Below are 20,312 nucleotides of genomic sequence, written 5' to 3' on the forward strand. Positions count from 1 at the left end.
GTGTAGAGTATACAGTACAGTGTTAGCATTCATGCACTAGGTAGTCCAAATAACTTGTTTTTAAAATAATTCTTCTAAAATGCAGTCCTCCAAGCATGATACTTGTAATGTTATAATTATGTTTTTTGACACAACAATTAAAAAAAAAATGTTTTCTTTACATTAAAAAACCCCATCAACAAACACAGAGGTTATCTGTATCAGCAGAAATCAGCTACTTCAAATACAGTTTCTTAATTTATGAGGTGAATTAAACATGAAAATGTCACATGTTGTGATGATATCCAGTAGCACAACTATTCATTACTAAAAAAAGGTGTTACACTGTGAGTGAGATGCTGCTCCAAAGACACAGAAAAGAGCTGTTTAAAACCTGCTGGCCTATAATTAATTGCTTAAAGTTTTTTGATGTCTGGAAAGACAGTCTCCAGAGAATCTATTAGCATCTACATTCATAAAGCTGTGAGGCTGAGCGCAGCATAAAGTCTGTGTACAAAGAAACATCCTAGTTAGTATGGCAAACACAACAAAAATGTGAGTTTTAGCAACTTGAATAATATTAGACTAATCACACTTTTGTTTTGATGTTGACATATATTAAAAAATGCATTATAGCCTAGCAGGAATGCTGTGGGTATTTACACAGTATTTCTTTGGTAGAGGTTTTACAGGTCATTACATAAGAGAGTTAAGAGTGTGACCTTGCACAAGGCCTGTTGCAGGGATCACAGGTCATGCAGATTAACGCAGGGATGTCTTATCCTGACTGAGCCCAGAGCGGATTGGGCTTGAACATTCACAGCTGACTGGAAGTATTGTATCAGCAGTTTCACTGGATTTTTTGGGGGTTTGTGGAATTTTTTTTTTAGTTCAAATAAATTACATTTTATAGTGTGTATAGTATAGACAGTGCTTCTTTTATCGAAGCTTGATTGATTAAAAAAAACTGAACAACAAACAAAACTGAATGGTAATATTTTGGAAATGTGTTTTCAACTCACCACTCATTGGACTGTAGCGTGGGAGAGTCGTTCTGTGCGATGTGATATAAGGCACTCATGGCATTCATGTTGAACAAGGGGGGTTTACGCTCCGCTAAAATAAGAAAAGATAGGAGGGTCAAACATAGATGGATAAGAGTAATTTTTAAGTAAGTTTTCAACCAATAACAAATCAGCTTCTTCTTGAATGAGGCAGGTGAACCCCAAAGTCTCAAAAACATGCAGGAACAAATAAGATCAGTTTTTTGTCCTGCTGTTTTACAAATAATTTTTAATCAGCTTAAATCTTTGCAATGCCTGAGGTATGGGCCTATAAATGCATTCTGTGACCAGAAGGTGTGTGTATGCTCACCCAGTTCAATACAGGTGATCCCTAGGGACCAGATGTCCACTTTCCCCTCATACTGACCCTCGTCCATGGCTAGGATCACTTCTGGGGCCATCCTGAGGACAGAGACACGCACATGCAAATGCACACACAGAGAGTTTATTAAGTATGGGGGGAAAAATCCATGAAAATGTTATAATCTGCTAAGCCTCTCAGAGCTTTTAAAGACTCTGGTATGCTCTGATAGCAGCTCAGTTTTTGGAATATATGTGTGTTTCTGTAAACGTGAGTGTGACAACTGTGTGTGTGTGTGTGTGTGTGTGTGTGTGTGTGTGTGTGTGTGTGTGTGTGTTTTTTGTGTGTGTGTGCGTGTGTGTAATTTTAACATGACAAGTGAGACAAAGTTGTGTGCTGCTGTATTTTGGCATAATGAGAGTCCAGCTGTTTATGTGATGTTCATTCACCACCAAAGTGGTACGAAGTGTGTGAGTGAATATTATGGTGAGTAAGGTAGAGCGGATGATTTCTATACGAGAGGCAAACAACAGACAACATTACAGTTACTTGTGTAAGAATTTATAGATTGGCTGTAACATTAATGTAACATTACTGGCCTCATCAAGCTGTTAAAGTGCTGTCTTTTTGTCATTCAGACAAAGGTTTTAAATATGCAAATGTTATTTTTAGATATGACAGGATGATTACAGAAAGAGGCCAAATGCACAATATTTGGCATCTGGTATGCAAGAGGGAGACCAGCAGTGGGTTGAAAACTAATAATATGAATAAGGAAAAGTGTTGTCACTTCTCTTACAGGCTGCATCAATGGTGATAATATTTAGTACAAGGCAGGCTCATCCTCCTCTCCCTAATTCAATTTCTCATGAATTTCATCATTTATTAGTATTACTATGACCAACCTAAAATTGCTGTTGTGACTTTTATGTAAAAGGCACTTTATTCAAACCCATGACCAACATGTAAAATTGCCATTGCATTTATGTATCATGGTGCATGTAGTAATGTAATCTATGTGCCAACAAAAACGCTTCTCTCTCATCAGGTGTCAAAAATCCCCGATAGTACAATGCAAGAAACATGAAAAAACTTTAAAAACAAACAAAAAATCCATAAAAGCGACTAACTTGTGTGTGAGTTGTGCCCTACTATATGTTTTGTCCTTTGCATACTGACCAGTAAGGTGTTCCCACAAAGGAGTTGGCAGGTGAGGCAATGGAGGCAGAGCCAAAGTCGGCCAGTTTGACCTGACCCAGCTCAGTCAGCAGGATGTTACCAGCTTTCACATCTCTGGGTGGGGAGAGGGGGAATGTGAGGCATAGTTAGGCAAAGAGAAGATGTAGGCATAGTAGCCAAGATAAACCACATGAGTTCCAAGGATCTATTATGCATTATGCTTTTCTCTCCATTTTGACAAACTGGTCACTGGTGTGGTGTGTATGTCATATATTCATTTTAATGAGTTTTATGTCATATGATGACGCAGAACAGTCAAAGGGTTCATACGGCTCCATTGTTGGATGCTAATCCTATCTATTGAGTTGTTACCTCCTCACAGCGATATTGAAGAAAGACGAGTACAGACATGAAGTTTCACAGCTTAATTGGTTAACGATGCAATAAAGGGAGAACATCTCCTACCTCATCTTAACATGTTTTTGCTAAAGTCATTGTATGTTCCTGTTGGGAAATGTCTGGAGCAAGGAAACAGACTGACTCACCTGTGAATCATATTATGGGAATGTAGGTAAGCCAGTCCTAGCAAGGCACCATGGGTAATGGCAGCAATTTCCATCTCTTGGAGTGGTTTCTTATGAACTTGGGGAGAAATAAGTACAGTGGAAATGAGTAAGAACACACTATAGACTTAATGAAATATAACAGTTCTGCACAACGGACTGCATAATAAATAAAGCTTCTGCATATAGTTCATGTCTGATCACGGTCCTGGCAACCAAAACATCACAGTTTTAGTAATAAAAAATAACTATACCAATCTGCCCTGCTGATATAGCAATAACAAAGTCCTTCCTTGGAATCAACCATATGGATAACGTGTATAAACAGCCGTGATATGGGCTCCTAAGCTGGCTCCCTGTGGACCGCTGTGGTAACAGTGAGACTACGTGCCAAGGCAAAAGGTCACAGCAAAACTAAATTTCATAAAGGCTTAAGTCCCAAAAACAGGCCGGGTACAACTGTCATGACCATGTGTCTACGTCACTGATGAGTACACACATAGGTGCTTAAAATAACACATCAGGTTCAGGTCAGGAATGCTCAGAGGGTAAACAGTGAAGGAGGTACAAACTTTGAAAGCTAAAATAGCTAACCTAGAAACTAAATGTAAGTAACACAAATGTGGTCTTTCATCAGTATAAACTTTATGAATCAAAGTGCTCAATGAAATATCAAACGTTAGACCATATAAGCATGCTAAATTCAATTACAAGAGTATAGATTCTGCATTTACATTGTATTACCTTGCTCCAAGGACCTACATGTATGAATATTGCTGCAGTGATTGACCCTGAACATGCATTCACACCAAACGTTTGAAGGCTAAGCATTTCTAAATGATAACAAATAACCACAGGAAACAGAACATGAGGTTTTATGGGTTTTAAGAAATGAATTCAGCCATCTGATAGCAGGCAGTTCCGCATGTCTAGAAAGTCGAGAAAAACCTCATGAACTAAGGTCATAATGTCATATGGAGCAATCTTTATATTTAGTTACTGAGATACAGAGAACGAAAATTAGGTCAACAATACAAATCTACACACATACATCTATACAAAGAGTCTACTGCAGTAAACTAAACAAACAAGCACAAGCTTCTTTTGGCTTAATGACAATGTCATATGCCCTAACTCACATAGCACCAAGCAATGTGAACCAAAAACAAAAGTGCAGTAATGTTAACATTTTGGTAAATATAGCAAAAAGAAGGGGCCTCTCTCATCACTTGTCCCCATCAATACCTCAAAATGGTTGGATTTCAGTGGTCACATACTCACACACTATAAAATCTTTAGTGGAATTGTATAAAATGTTGGGAATTACACTTTTTATGCTTTCTTGGTCAGAATGTCTACTTCTATATCATCTAAGACTGGAAACAGCTAGTCTGGTTTTGTCCAAAGGTAACAAAATCTGCCTACCACCACCCCTTACAGTATCTCTTTTGTTTAATCTATACAATAACCCAAATGTAAAATCAAGTCTTGATTTATTTCCAGGCTGGGAGCAGTGGCTCCCTGGAAATATGCTAAGACAAACAGCCCGATGTTGACAATACAAAACTGTTTTTTTTGTGTGTGTGTGTGTGTGTGTGTGTGTGTGTGTGTGTGTGTGTGTGTGTGTGTGTGTGTGTGTGTGTGTGTTAAATGTGTGTGGGCACATTAAACATTAATAAATACACTTACCCTCTAGTAAATCTGATGCGGAGCCCAGGCAGTACTCCATCACAAGCTGAAACAGAATACAGTTACAGGTGAATAAGTAATCATTCACATGGTGTGTGTACTCCCTCGTAATACATCCCAACTACAAAGCTTCAGTTCAGTCAAGAGAAAACTTGTAAAGTTGTTTTCTACTGCAAATTGATCACATTATGATGTCTTCAATGGAGGTGACACTGATAACACATGCTGAGAAACGGTACAAAAAAAAGACAAAGAAAAAGAGGAAAAGACTCAGACAAAGAGGATGGAAAGGAAAAAATAAACTAAGAATGTTGCAAGACTAAAACAAAGAGGGGGATTAGGACAAAAGGAGATGTGCAGAAGGATCCACTAACCCAGGCAGTGTTGTCTTTCAAGTAGCAGCCTTTGTACTCAATTGTGTTTGGGTGTCGCAGCTGTCCCAAGAACTTGACCTCCTTAATGATGTCCTGCCACTTCTGCCAAAAACATATCCAGACACACAGACGGTTAAACACTACAGGTACAATCACGGTAACACTTGCTGTGACTTTGATTGCAATGTTGCAGCTGGCCTCACTGTGGTAACCACTCACACATATATAATGGCTTTTATACATCTGTTACCATTGTATACAGGAAGACAGGAAAGTCTTTTATTAGCTATGAAACAACATCAATTGTAAACGGAGTAATAAAATACAAAACAATGAAGGCTAGCTCTCTGCTTACCAGAGGAGCTGAGATAGCAACTGAAAGCCTCAGCAAGCTTACAGATTTATAAAAAGAAGAAAGTTCACTCAACAACAAATGTGGGCTTGTTAAGTGTACACTGTGATCACATAGGACGCTTTCTGAAATACGCTTGTGCCTAAACTTTTTTTAGCCATTTGCAAAGGAACATTTTTGTTCCAAACTTTGCATCTGGTGGTGAGTAATTAATTATTTTCACATTATTTTTATTCCTTCAGAGTAGTTAACCACCACAAAAAAGACATCTCACAGTCTCACAAGCTAGTGTCAAGCTTGGGGTGAACATTATTAAAGAATGACATAATGTTGTTTTTGCATTTTGAGGTATTGCTTTCACTGTTACAGGATTTGTGTAAAGCAAGAGAAATACACGTTAGTTCGAGCTTGAGATATGGTTCAGAGACACCAAAATATGGTGATACATTTAAGGTGGTTTTTAAGGCAAAGTTTAGCATGCCTATGTGCTCCTGTGTGTGATAGTCTTTCTTACTTCGGTAGTCTGCTTGCCATTATAGGACATCTTTTTGATGGCCACCACCTCGTTGGAGTAGGAGTTACGTGCCTGGTGAGGAAAACAGAAAGATCAGATTCTAGTAAAGTCTTGAAATTTGAAGTCTACAAACTTGCAGACAGACAACAACTCTCACAAACACACATACAGTAATCCTCTCACAAGATATCACGGGACTTTTTTTTTTTTTTGGTCCCCTGGCCATAACACTATAAAAAGAATCCTGCATCAATACATTAGAAACTGATACATAAAAAAGGAAATTCATTGTTGTATGTGAAATCCATAGCCCTGAATTTTCATTGGACACTAACTCAGTACTTTAACAACCCCCCAGCATTTATAAGCATTAAATAAATATTTTAGAAATGGTATGCTAAATAGCAATAACTTAATATTTTGTATCAGTATTACTGTGTTTTATTATAATTTAATTCCATATCTGTTTATACATCAAAACCCACTTAAGGGTTCCCACAGAGGGTAAAGGTTATTGACACATATCTGCTTTATCTGCTTACACCGTCATTATAGTGCATTATAAACCATTTATTAAATGTTTACATACAGTGTAGTCACATTACTCTGATGAATGCTTAAGAGGGGGGGTAAATTCAATGCATGCAAAACATCATAAAGCATGCACAAAGCAACACATCTACAAGGAAGTGATACGGCAGTGACTGATTCTCTCATTTGAATTTAAACAAATTTCTGCATGATTAAAACACTCAGCATCGTGATTTAGGGAAGTCTGCAGGTAAGTGATGTGTGATCATTCTGCCACTACTGCAAGTGTTTGAGTTGTCAGTGCACATCCACATGTCCATGCTAAACCCATGGTGTTAACCTCAAAGGCATTTGGCCTTATGGACAGCTACGGTGCAGCTCAGCCTAAGCCCTTATCTCAGCTTCATCCCACTTACATACGAATGGGAATTTCATGTTGAGATTCAAATGGAATTATAGTAACAGCAGGCAACAGAGTATTCCCATTTGACTTTTTTCTGATTCATTTGATCCCTATGATTGCCTGTCAGTTCATGCATAATAGCCCTTCCCTCTGGTGTAGTGTATGAATAGATAGTTATAGAGAAGAGAAAAAAAATAAAATAATGTAACGCTGAAATATTGAAATACATTCAGGCTGATTGTCACTGCAGAAGAAAAAGGGTGTTATTAATAATTACAAGAGGCTAATTCATTCAACATACACTATAGTGGTGTGTGTTCAAAGCCCTGGGCAATGCAAGGGGAATTCCCCTTGTTCTCTTCTATAATGAAGTTCCTCCTTAGTTTTCACATGCATAAACTATGAATGTACATACAATTGCATTCATTTCTTTGAATATGCATGCATTTACAAAGGCAGTCACTGTACTTTTCCCTTCCTCCATGCACTGCAGCTACATTTTACAGTATTATTATTGCATTAAACTCTTAAATGTTAGACAATACATCTAAATTAAAATATGGTAAAAAACAAACAAAAAAAAACAGCTAATTGCTTAGGCGCCTCAGTGCAACAAGGACATTTGCATGGTCTTCCCATGTTTCCATCGGTTTTTTGGGTGAGTTTTCTCCTACAGTGAGTTGTATTAAAGGTCGTAATTTGCACTGGGAACGGGTGGGGGTACTTCTACAGTTTCATTTTGAGATTCTGACTTTCTGTATCCTTAGATTGTGCAGTTGCTAAAATCCAGATGAGTGAAGCTCTGATTGAAAAAATATTAATATTCTCATGTGAGACCAACAATTATCGCAATAAGCTAATGAGCAGCGAGAGTGATTTGCAGCCCCTTTTTGAGTTTCACCTCCTAGGCCAATGCAGACTGCATGCAGGGTGGAGGTTATTGGGACCGTATGCAGTGTGAGATGAAGACTGAAGACACTACTAAAAAAGTACTTCACCTCCTCTGAATAATGTTCGACTAAAAAAAAATGAGTCACTGTTATCTAGTTAATATTCTCCTAAAAAGATATGACAATTGAACAGCAAATCACAGAAAAGCCAGTAAAAGACAGTGGATAAAAGTCTATTGATAAAACAAAGAATTATTTTAAGTACAATAACAATGTCGCAATCTGCAGAGCATTTCTATACATTTTTGTTTTGTTACTAGCAAAATAACCAATCATAATCATAATCATCGTATTGTTAATGTTATTTGCTCTATACACACATGTATCCTCTTATAACTGTTAGCATTATTAGTATTTTAACAATTTTTTATCTTTATCTTAAAAGAAACAACAAAAAAACCAATGGACTACTTTCGCTAAAGCTAAGCTGCAGTGTACCGTTGTATGCGAGCATAAGTGTGTCGGGCACAGTGCTGGCATCAGGGCAGGATTTAGACGCTCACTGAAGCCTGTTAGCCAGACGGACAAGGGCACCGGGGCTACTAGTGATGTACTGGGGCTGGATGTGCGCACACACACACACACACACACACACACACACACACACACACACACACACACACACACACACACACACACACACACACACACACACACACACACACACACACACACACACACACACACACACACACACACACACACACACACACACACACACACACACACACACACACACACACACACGTAAATGACATGGGATAGAGGAGGATGGTAAAGCCCTGCCAGCAGAGAAAATCCTGCCCCACTATTGACAGCTTCTCTTTTTCTATACCAAGAAAACAGCTGTCTTAGGAGGGAGGGAGGAGGCTTATCAACCCCAGCCCTGCATCTGGAAGAGAGAGGGGAGAAGAGAGGAGAAGAGAGGAGAGGAGAGGAGAAGAGAGGGGAGCAGAAGAGAGGAGAGAGATGCATGCTTCAACCCCCCCTCCACGCAGCTTTAGAATCAAAGGCTTGATGAGTAATTAGTGATGATGAGATTAATAAGAAAGGCTACAAGAAAGTGCTGAGAGGGAATCTGTCTCCACTTAATTGCATTCAAAGAGCCCATAATGTAGCAGGCTACACTTACAACGTGTACAAATCAGTGAATCGACAAATGAAAATGTAGGGTAACTCGTTAATAAATAAATCAAAGCTATATATATTAATAATCATCATGTAGTTAAGGGCTAAAAGTGTCTTGCTTAATGGTATTATGCCATCTTAATTGATCCAGTCCTTCTTTCGCATGCTAGCTTTCTTTCTGATCTGTGACGCTCTAACTAAACGGAAAACCAATCAAATCAACCGCCATCTGCATCACCACTAAACTAGAGGTGTAAGAAAATATTAAAAAATATCGTATTGCAATATTTTATTTTGTGATATTGAATCAATTCTCAAAAACACTATACATTTTTGTGGTTAAACCCCCAACCTGTAGATAGCAGTGTTGTAAACAGAAACCTAGGACTATGATGTTGGATGTTACAGCGACTTTGATAAATACAAGTACAGATTTCACTGTTCCAGATTTTATTCATATGGTGGTGTGTTCTTTATACTAAAAAAGGTTCTTTTTTTTAAATTAAATCGCAATATATCGCCTAGTTTACAGTATTGCAATATATCACAATATATTGAATCGTGACCCTTGTATCATGATAGATATTGTATCACTAGATTCACAGCCCTACACTACACCTATGCTGTTTTACTCCCACAAACCAGTAACTTTCAAAACCTTTCAATGCCTTCAAGGACCAGTCATATTTAAATCAATAACTTTGTCTTGCAGTGCCATTACATGGTGTTGAGACTGAGACAAACCTATATGTTCGATACCGATGACAACAGCTTGAAGACATATACAATTCAACCAAGGACCAAGAGGACATTTGTAGAGCAGTTCAATTTCAGTTTAGATGAAGTCCCTCAATCCATTTTCTAAACTCTTTCAAGGACTTACAAGAACCTTAAAGGTCTATGGAGGCCAAAGTATAGAAAACTGTGAATCGGCACTTACAAAGTAAACAGCCCCAAAGCTGCCATGTCCGATCTCGTGAAGGTCACAGAAGACATCCTCGGGGTCATCTTTGAAGAAGAGGTCGGCCAGCTCGGGGTCCTTTGGCACCCCTTTCCGTGTGGACGACGGCATTATGGGCTGGACATGGGCTAGGCGCCGGGCACCACGCTCACATTTACACTACTGCTGCTGCTGCTACCGCCACAAGATGTCCACGATGGGCCCGGCATTGGCCAGCTTGACCTAACAAACAGAATACAGAAGAAGATGATGAGCTGATTACATTTTTATTGCTGTGCAATGCTCTGGATAAGATTGTGACATTTGTTTGCTTCAGGCTAATTATGGCGATCCTCCGCCCCAAATAAGCAAATATTAAAACATTTATGAAGACGGTGTGAATTACTATTAATATAATCAGTGTATATTAATTGCTACGTAGTAAAACTGATAAGCATGCATCAGCATTAAATTACACTGAGACACACACACACACACACACACACACACACACACACACACACACACACACACACACACACACACACACACACACACACACACACACACACACACACACACACACACACACACACACACACACACACACACAGTTAAGCTTGTCATTGATACCTGGGTACAGACATTGTTTGATCTAATGTTACTTCACAGTTCCTTCCAAGAATTCATGTGTGTGTGCTCCTTTCTAAAAGTATTTGTATGTCTTCTAGACAGTTGATAGGTGATGAGACAGGAAAAAAGACAGTCATATGATGACGGCTAGCTGTCTAGTCCTCCTGCTCATCCAAGTCACAGTCACAGTCACACTTGCTCACGCAGACATGCACACACGCACAACACACTTGACAGCTGAAGCTGAGTCACTGATGCATAATTTCCACACATGCACACAGTGTAACAGTTGCCTATGTGTGCGTGCAGACAAACACACTAACACTAAATGTTTTGTGTCACAAGGCTGCAGCCAGGCCGTCAAGCGTGTACGCATGCTGGACACCCTGCTCCAGTTAGCTTCGCTGCACATGCATCACGCACACTCGCTCGCACATGTAGGGCCTCGCCTGCACCTACACACACATGCACACAGACGCACACTATCTCTCTCATTCCCATTTCTCTCTCTCTCTTTTTCTGTCTACCATGAAATCTCTGTGCACTTTAGCCAGATGCAGCAAGCAAATCTTGCTCCAAAGGCCAATCCCACAGAGCAGGCTGACATACAGGCAGAGGCAGCAAGACACACAGGCACCCAGGCCAAGACACTAAGCATCAGCATCACCCTAATCCCCTGCTCTTAAAGGGATCTAAACCATCACACCCACTCCAAAAATATCAGTCTTAAAAGGCAAAGTCCTGTTTCCTCTGTTCCATGGCACCAGATTCATAAAGATGGATATCATTGAGAAATGTGAACAATACTAATGGAGATATCCTGATCCATGATATTTTTGTATTTTTACATAGCATTATGTTTGGTAAAATCCAACCAATTACAGCTTTCCAGTTATTCTTAATTAATATATTTTAAATGCATTGTAATTAAATAAAGATTATTATTATTATTATTATTATTATTATTATTATACAAAATAACACACTTTACCAAGAAGTTGTAAAATACTATAAGTGTATTTTACCCAAGGTCTCAAGGTTCAGCATCATTGTACCCTCATAACACTGGCTCAAGGCAGCTCATCGGTTGAAGGCCTACATCAAGAGGTGCTAGTTATTTGTGAGTTGAGGGGAGGACACGGGGATCATTTATCTTATAAGTTTGGAAAATATTTATTCTAACAGCTTTGTGATGCCAGTGAGGGGGTGATGAGCATTAGACTATATAATTAGGGATTTATTTATTCAGATTAGCTATCCCTACAGCAGGAAAGAGCAGTGTGTTGGTCACATAAAGGAATGCTGCCTCTTCTTCTTGTGTATGGAAAGGTCTCCTGACGCACCATGTCAACTCTACAAAGCTGCATAACATAACATCTCAGCATTGGGAATGGTAGTCAGTTGTACTGTAGCCTGACTAAAGTTAATTTCATGGCATTGTGCTTTGATATCTTTCTAAGAATACCAGAGAACATGCTTGGAAACCACCACTGGGTTGTCACATAAACAACAGGCATGCTTACACAGTATGAAGGATCACATATACAAGCTTATATGCTTATTGCCTTAAGGCATCTCTTGGTCACTAAGACATTTCTGAGAAGCATGAAACCCTTAGCTGAGACCTCCACGTCTGTGATAGAGGTGTGAGAAATGATGGATGAAGAGTGAAGTACAGCATAAAATACAACCTGTAAGCTGCAGATTCTTGTATACACTATTCATGGATACTTGTAGTTCAAAGAAAAACACTTGGTTACACTGCTATTAAGCATTAGGCTCTGTGCTTGTTACACTTTTAATAAGACGTTTTGCACAATTCTGTTTTCAGATATCTGATCAGTGGACTGTTTCAGTACCAAAAGCTCTAAATTATCCATCAGTACTCTGTTGTTTAATTAATGGGCATGGTAACATAATTCAAACATAGCAACGCAATTATGTACATATTCAACAAAGTAGGCCTTGCAAGAAAACCTTGCAGTGTCTCTGTGTATATTAATGCCTATGTCTTTGTATATTTAGGTGTGCTTGTGTGTGTGTGTTTTCTATCTGTTTACCTACAATATGAACTTGCACATGTCCATGTGTGTTAGTGAATCTGTGCATGTGTCTGTGTGTCTCCTGGTTGCATCAGCCCTGTCTATCTCTCATCTCTCCCGCTTGAGCTCTCTAGATAGCTACTGAAATATAGCCTGACACAACCCCCTCATCTCAACCCTCTTTCCATCTCACACACACACACACACACACACACACACACACACACACACACACACACACACACACACACACACACACACACACACACACACACACACACACACACACACACACACACACACACACACACACACACACAGTAGTATGCTGCTTTCACTAATAGGGAAAAGAAAAAGGTTACCAAAGAAAAAAGAAAATTGGGGAAACAGAGAGTAAGAGAAAGAGAGATTTGACAAACAGAGCGATAGGGAGAGAGACAGACCTACTGATAGTCAGTGAACAGTTTTACCCCATGTGAACAAGCTTTGAAAGAAGATCTAAGCCACAATGATGGAGGGAGTCGGCGGGTGAGTAAAAGACAGACAAAAATGGAACAAATGCACACTGAAGTCATGTGATCACTCTGGAGACTCTGCACATCTCCCTCTCAACCTCTTTTCCACTCTTTCTCCTCCTCCTCCACCTCCTCCTCTTCTCCTCTAAGATGTGTGAAGTGATGCAACGTGGCAACAACAGGTTGTAACACGAGGGGCTTGGTAAAGCTGTTACTAGTCCGGCAAAGCCCAGTGTTTGGACAGTTTGCTGTGGGTGTGTGTGTGTGTGTGTGTGTGTGTGTGTGTGTGTGTGTGTGGTTACTGTGCATCTATGAATGGTATTGTGCTGAGAGAGAGCTGATTAGGCAAATGGCTTAGACAGATTAAACGCTTGGTGTGTGTGAGTGTGTGTGTAAATTCTACATGTACTGCATGTGCACTACTACTACACACCACTGTACAAGTGCAGGTGTGTGTGTGCATTAGTGTGAACGTGCAGGAATAACGTGTGCCTTGCATGCATACAATGGTGTCTGAGTCAGTAAATGAGATGGCGTGTGTGTGGGTTACTATGGGGGTGGGTAATGATGCTAAAACAATAGCTATATGCAATAAACTATATATCATAAACACAAAATTATATGTAAAAGGGATTATATGGTTTATGCAAATCTGGCCTGCACCACACACACACACACACACACACACACACACACACACACACACACACACACACACACACACACACACACACACACACACACACACACACACACACACACACACACACACACACACACACACACACAGGATTCGGAATTTTCAGACTGACAATGAAAATGATTTGGCACTGATAGCTAATATATAAAGGTTTTGATAATTTCGGGCGCCCAGTTAGCTCAGTGGGTGGAGCTGGCGACGAGGTTGAGTCCTTGCTACAGCGGCCCAGGGTTCGAATTCGACCTGCGGTCCTTTGCTGCGTGTCATCCCCTCTCTCTCTGCCCCTCTTTTCTGTCTATCTTCAGCTGTATCTATCAAATAAAGGCAATAAAAAGGCTTTTAACTGTAAAAAAATTTTAAAAAAAATAAAAAATAAAAAAGTTTTGATATTTTCTAACCAAAGAAATTTCAAAACACAACATTAATCTAGTGTTTAAATCCCTGCATCGTATTCTGGCAGCATTGGGAAAAAAATGTTGAGTGACTCAACAGTGGCTGGCTGATATGCAATAATTCACACAGTAAATTCATTTTCAGTAAACACAACTTAATAAACAAGATCTTAAGAGAACTTATTCTAGGACTTCTCCAATTGTTGAACAGTATCTGTGTACATGAACACATGCAAGCATACACGTGTTAAATTTGGGCCAAAGTTCAACATGCATACACATGCAGAAACACACAAACAAACAAATACTGTACACCCTCCCACCCCCAGGCCCCCTGTTGGTGCTGTTATGACTAATTGATGTACCAACATGTTGTTGCAGGACCAAGTCCATCAGGCTGGTGGATGTGGCTCTTTACCATGTGCTGCAGCAGACACATTTAAATGGGACATCACATTGTCTACACTTGGCCAACTGAAGGAGAAATATACAACATAAGAAATGATCAAGAAATGCAAAGTCTATTGGCAGTATTGATTTTGTTTGATATGTATTTAGAGGGAAATTTTCTTGAAAAAAGTGATTGCTTCAGACAGAGCCACAGTTTGATGGATAGTGGGCTGAAATACATTTTGTTCTAGGGAACAAAAATTAAACTGTCCACAACATTTTGAACTGAATCCAGGTCCACCTTGACTGAGTTACTGCATTCAATTCCATTACAAATTTGCTTTCATTTCTTCATTCTCTCTCTTAATACATTTCTTAAAAAAAAACAAAAAACTGCTTTGACAAGGAAGAAAACATGATTTCCTTTTCATTCATGCTGCACTCAGTTTCTTGGGGGTGCCTGGATTATATTTAAAATCTTATGAAAGTTCAAGTGAAGTGCATGCTTTTGAGGTTGAATGTGAGAGTTGTGTTTATATTTAAATGCACGCATGTACAGAGTGTGCGCGGAAATATATTTGCGCCATTACGGTGGTTAGAGCACACTAGTGTCCATATGTGTGTGTCAGTTTATGTGTGTGTGTGTGTGTGTGTGTGTGTGTGTGTGTGTGTGTGTGTGTGTGTGTGTGTGTATGTGTGTGTGTGTATAGCCAGGGGGTTTAGCAGCTTACTGCCCCCCCCTACGAGCTTTAGGCAGGAACAGGAATTAGGCAGACTGTGGGAATTCTTACTGGGATTAAAATCACTAGCTTTAATCAGAAACGGAAAAAAAATTACTGGTAAATCTGCAAAATTGTGCTCTGAGACATAGTATGAGGGTAGTGTGCTTATAAGAGAGAAAGAATAAGAATTACGTAATGATTCAGCTCCTTAACTTCTATCATGACATTACAGAGAGAAGGCTTAAGGCTTTGGAGTTGGAAGTGTGTGTGTGAGTGTTTGTGTGAAGGTGCACATTTGACTGAGCAAAGAAGCCTGGCTCATACACACACTCATAGAAAATCACTGCACTTGAGTAATCCTGTCTGCTAAAAACGTAAAAACTGCGTGCAGATAGAGTCTCACATCTCAACAGAGTGCACGGTCCCTGGGGAGTACTGCATGTGTGTGCTTGACGTGTACATGCATGCGTGTGCAGGTCTCTTGCATGACATTAAGTAGGTCACCCTCATTGTGAATATTATAGACGCCTATTTAAAAAGCACAATGACAGGTTGCATGGTGCTGACTAGCTTACTTAAAGGGCCAAATGTTATAGGGTTGTTTCTTATCAATAGAAAATCTGATATCCATGCAGGAATACACACTCACACATACACACAACCTTAATAGCACAATAGCTTAATTCAATTGTCAATCCTCCAGACTGGGCCCTTATGGACTTCTGTCCTGTAATATGACGTGTCTGAAGCAGTCACTGTCATTATGCCAAGTGTCGAGAAAGAGTAAAACAGAGATAGGCCTATATACAGTCTTATCTTTGATATACCCAGTAAACTTTCCATTACTTTGAGGATTATACTGCTATTATATTCTCATATGAAACCCTCAGATAAAAGATCCTAAGGCCCTCTACATTTAATCATCAGCAGAACTGCTTTACACAGTATGAGCCATAGTTTTCCTATGGAGAGAGCAAAGACATCGGACCAAGCATCAATGAGTGTTGCAGGCCGCTCAGATTTTACAACTCGCCCCTGTGCAAGTTCAGTCAGTTCAGTCAGAACATAACAGCATGGCAAACTGCCTGACTGATCACACTTGCTTTTCAAAAGGTTTTCATTTCTATCACCTAAAAAATAATTGCTGTTGCACCTGAAGTGGACACTCTGCACACCCACATAGGTGTGTTTATTTAACCTGATTGACTGAACTTTTGCTCAGGTCGAAGGTGGGTGGAGCTATGTAGGGAATTGGGTGACGTTACCAATATCAATATGCCAATAATAAAAGCATCCCACCTTCACAAGTGCAACTACAGAGGGAGGAAGATGTCAAATTAAGCACATTTTGTACACATTTTTTAAAAAGAAGGTCTAATCAAGCAAATAAGTGAAAACACCTGTAAGGGTAGACCATGGGCGTGTAGGGCTCTTAAGCTAGTATGAGGTTAGTTGTGGATTGTGGAATTGCACAGCCCTGGCCAGTCTGAACTTCACAGGTACTCTGCCCTCAAGTTCAACAGTCTGCTAGTGAGGGGAAGTCCAGACATTTAAAATCAGCCCCTGTCTCACCCCAAGGGTCATTCTGTAACCCAATTTGTTTCCCCTCTACCATACCCCACAAGCTCTTTACCCACTCAGTGTGACTCAAAAGCAAGACTTGCCCATGACACAGAATGTAGGCCTACACTTTAACACACATACGCTTGATTTCACATCAAATCCAATGATTGGTGTTGGCTCTATGTGTGATGATGACAAGTTGACAGAACGTTTTACATTATTGCCCAAATCAAACTTCCTTCAATCACTACAGCTTAAAGACGCCTGAGCAAGACAACTGTTTAAAGAAAAACAGTTCAAAACAAAGTTAAGCAAAGACTAGAAACAGTGGTTTAAAAAAAAATTCAAACCAAACTCTGCAATTCAGGCATACCATTGTTTACCACATTCAACAGCGATATCTAATTTCTAGTAATTTAACAAACAAACACATTGACATATGAACAACAAAACACAAGTTAAATACTGTCAACCACAAAACTGGTCTGGGTTACCAGGTTTCTGTTTTTTGTTATTTTTTTGCATGCTGCCAACAAGCAACCTCAAATAGTTATGTTGCAGTAACCCCCACACAGGAATTTGCATGTGCATACACATGCAGACAACTTGAGGAAGCCATGGTACAGGCCAGAGAAACTTTGCCTCCTTTCAGTCTCAGCTTTAATTCAGCGTGACAGAGGGTTGGTTAGATGTTATGCACGTTGAAGTGCCGACAGAGCAGCAGGCTTTCATTACAAGGCAAACAAGACCCAGTTTACAGTACAGTTGGCGGATGCCTGCGCTGGCTTTCCAACTGCACCATGAAGGCGATTTTGACACACACACACATATACACAGAAATACCTTTACTGTACAGTGTGAAACAGAATGAACTGCAGGGTGACCTCAATAAGACAATCGTGAGTTGATCTGTTGGATGCTTGCAACAATCTGCTTACTAGATAAATCATTTGTATCGCCTGCCAGACATTTTGCTTAATTTTCATGCTGGAAGTTGAAATAAAATTAAAGATATTGGTAAAAAATAAAAATTACATAATGATAAAAAAACCCCACCAAATAACAGATGTGATAATGCATTATGAGGCCTCCTCATATAGAAAAATGCCAGACCAGACAGGATCAGAGAGTGTGTGTATTACCTACCTGTAGGAAATGTGTAAAGGGGGTGTCACACTAGCTTCTTTCTCCCTTTCTCTCTCCTTAGTTTAAGTCCAGAGTTGATTTCTTGCTGACTTTCCTCATGACTGGGTTAATGCTGTACCTGAGGTGGAAAGAGGAGGAATAAGGGTTAGATGGTTAAATTAAAATTAAATGAGTACATTTAAGTTAAACACATTAGAAAGTTGTGCCTGTCATAATGTGACAAGAGCTGGGATATGAGAAGTGGATTAATCAATTAGTTATTCAAGCATCTGCACTGCAATTTATACATTTTATACCTTGAGCAAAAAAGTAATATTTTTCAAAGAATTTGCAGGATTGCTTTACAGCACAAACTCATAAGACACAAGAGGAGCAAGAGGAAGGTGATGTTCCTCCAGTACAAACACAGGAAAAGCTTTCAAATTTCCTCACAACAGCAGATGGTGGAATGACTCAACAGCCAATGAAAATCTCTTTAATGACTGTCCGTTATTATCCTCTCAACTTCAGGATCCACAGCAATGATCCCTTCTTTTATCAGCTTCAGGGAAAATGACAATATAACCTCCAAAACAGAATGTTTAAAGGAAATGTGGTTTCAATTCTTAAAAGTATTGCCACTAACTGCATCACCAGTATAGGATAATGGCTGTAAGTTATCTCAGCCAGGTGGTAATAACACACTGTACATGGCGCTGGCATGCATCACTTTATTGAGTATAAGATGGTTAGGATCCATGAACCATCTTCATGTTGATTGATTTCCCACTCCTGCTTGTCCATATTCAGGGTCACAGGGAGCGCAAATTCTATCCCAGAATGCACTCGGAAGAAAGTATCTCAAACTAAATATTTGGCATTTTATACAAAGTGCCTCCTGTTTGCAGCTGAACACATCCTCATTCAAATACGTAAGTTCAAGGACACTACACACAGTGGACAAACATAAGCTCACACACACACACACACACACACACACACACACACACACACACACACAAACACACAAACACACAAAAATCCAATATTTTGCTTTCTCCCACACACGTACACACAATGTCGCACACAGTATACCCACACAAAGACATAAAATCTGAGCAAGTTGTTCTGACAGCAGAGCGCCGTCAGCTACTGGACTGTGTTTGGTTTTGACGAGCAGGTGGTGCAGCATTCACAGCATTAACAGTGAACACAACCTGACCTGAACTACAAATGTCGTCAACAACAAGACCAGCACACAATAAAACCAACTGTTGTACAGAACAATCAGGAAGTACATTAATTCTATTATTCAGTATGCAAATGACCCTGTGACCTTTGCTTTGAGACACTTAATTCCTGTGTGGAATCAAACTGGAACAGCTCCTTTCTTCATGTCCTCTACCTCTACAATTTTATCACCCTGCCCTCTTGTCATATTGGATCCCCCCCCACGTCCTCCTCTCTCTTTTGATCATGCCGAGTGGGTGTTCAGAGGAACTGCATTCAATAATAAAAGAAGGAGAGGATGGAGGGATGACAGAAGAAGGATAAAAATGTATTGTGCCCCTTCTGAGTGTCCCTGAATGATTTATAACACAAACTGACGCTTGCATGAGCCTCTGGGGAAGTTGCGGCTGCACTTCTCCTCCTCACTCACTCACTCCACCCTGCTTGGCATTTGCGACCAACCAAGATATAGATAGAGAGGAAGAGTGAGAAAAAGTGTAAGGGTTAGAGTGTGTGTCTTTTACTGAAGTCCATCTTTAGGAGGCTCATTTTAAAGATCTGATCTGAATATATACTACTTTCAAGGCTGCAAGTAACAATTATTTTCATTCTCAGTTCTCAATTTTTTTCTATTAGACGATTAGTTGCTGAGTTCATAAGTTTAAGTTTACACGTCAGAAAATAGTGAAAAGGGTCCATCACAAGTTTTCAGAGTGCCAATGAATAAAAAGAGGTCAGCTAGGTTGTCTAGTGGTTAAACCACATACTCTATATACTGCCACTGCATAGTCAGCTCAGTGTCGCTGTGACCATGAACTCAGTGTGTGTGTGTGTGTGTCTTGTGTGTGTGTGTGTGTGTGTGTGTGTGTCTTGTGTTTGAGGAAAATACTGAGTTACAAAGGTCAAAGGGCCAGCCGAGGAAAGACATGATAAAATGTGTTTAGCACACTGAAAAGGCAAGAGAAACAGACACAGAGGATGCCACAGTGTCATAAACAGTACATGAAAAGTAAAAATAAAATGAAATAAAAAT

General features: G+C 39.7%; 1 protein-coding gene across 3 annotated transcripts in view; it reads right to left on the reverse strand.

Moving 5' to 3' along the window:
• The window catches only part of taok3a (TAO kinase 3a), a 67,227-nt gene that overhangs the window by 24,330 nt on the left and 22,585 nt on the right, over positions 1-20,312 (reverse strand). For all 3 annotated transcript variants that reach the window (XM_051423820.1, XM_051423821.1, XM_051423822.1), the window contains exons 2-10: positions 18,071-18,188; positions 9,968-10,210; positions 6,016-6,087; positions 5,150-5,251; positions 4,776-4,821; positions 3,069-3,165; positions 2,524-2,637; positions 1,354-1,445; positions 1,002-1,095 (exon numbers count right to left, since the gene is read on the reverse strand). In XM_051423820.1, the coding sequence (XP_051279780.1) occupies positions 1,002-1,095; positions 1,354-1,445; positions 2,524-2,637; positions 3,069-3,165; positions 4,776-4,821; positions 5,150-5,251; positions 6,016-6,087; positions 9,968-10,099 (749 nt within the window). In that variant the 5' untranslated portion in view covers positions 10,100-10,210; positions 18,071-18,188. The remainder of the gene's footprint in view (positions 1-1,001; positions 1,096-1,353; positions 1,446-2,523; positions 2,638-3,068; positions 3,166-4,775; positions 4,822-5,149; positions 5,252-6,015; positions 6,088-9,967; positions 10,211-18,070; positions 18,189-20,312) is intronic.

This window comes from Dicentrarchus labrax, unplaced genomic scaffold, assembly GCF_905237075.1.
Source record: "Dicentrarchus labrax unplaced genomic scaffold, dlabrax2021, whole genome shotgun sequence".
NCBI classification, from domain to species: Eukaryota; Metazoa; Chordata; class Actinopteri; family Moronidae; genus Dicentrarchus; species Dicentrarchus labrax.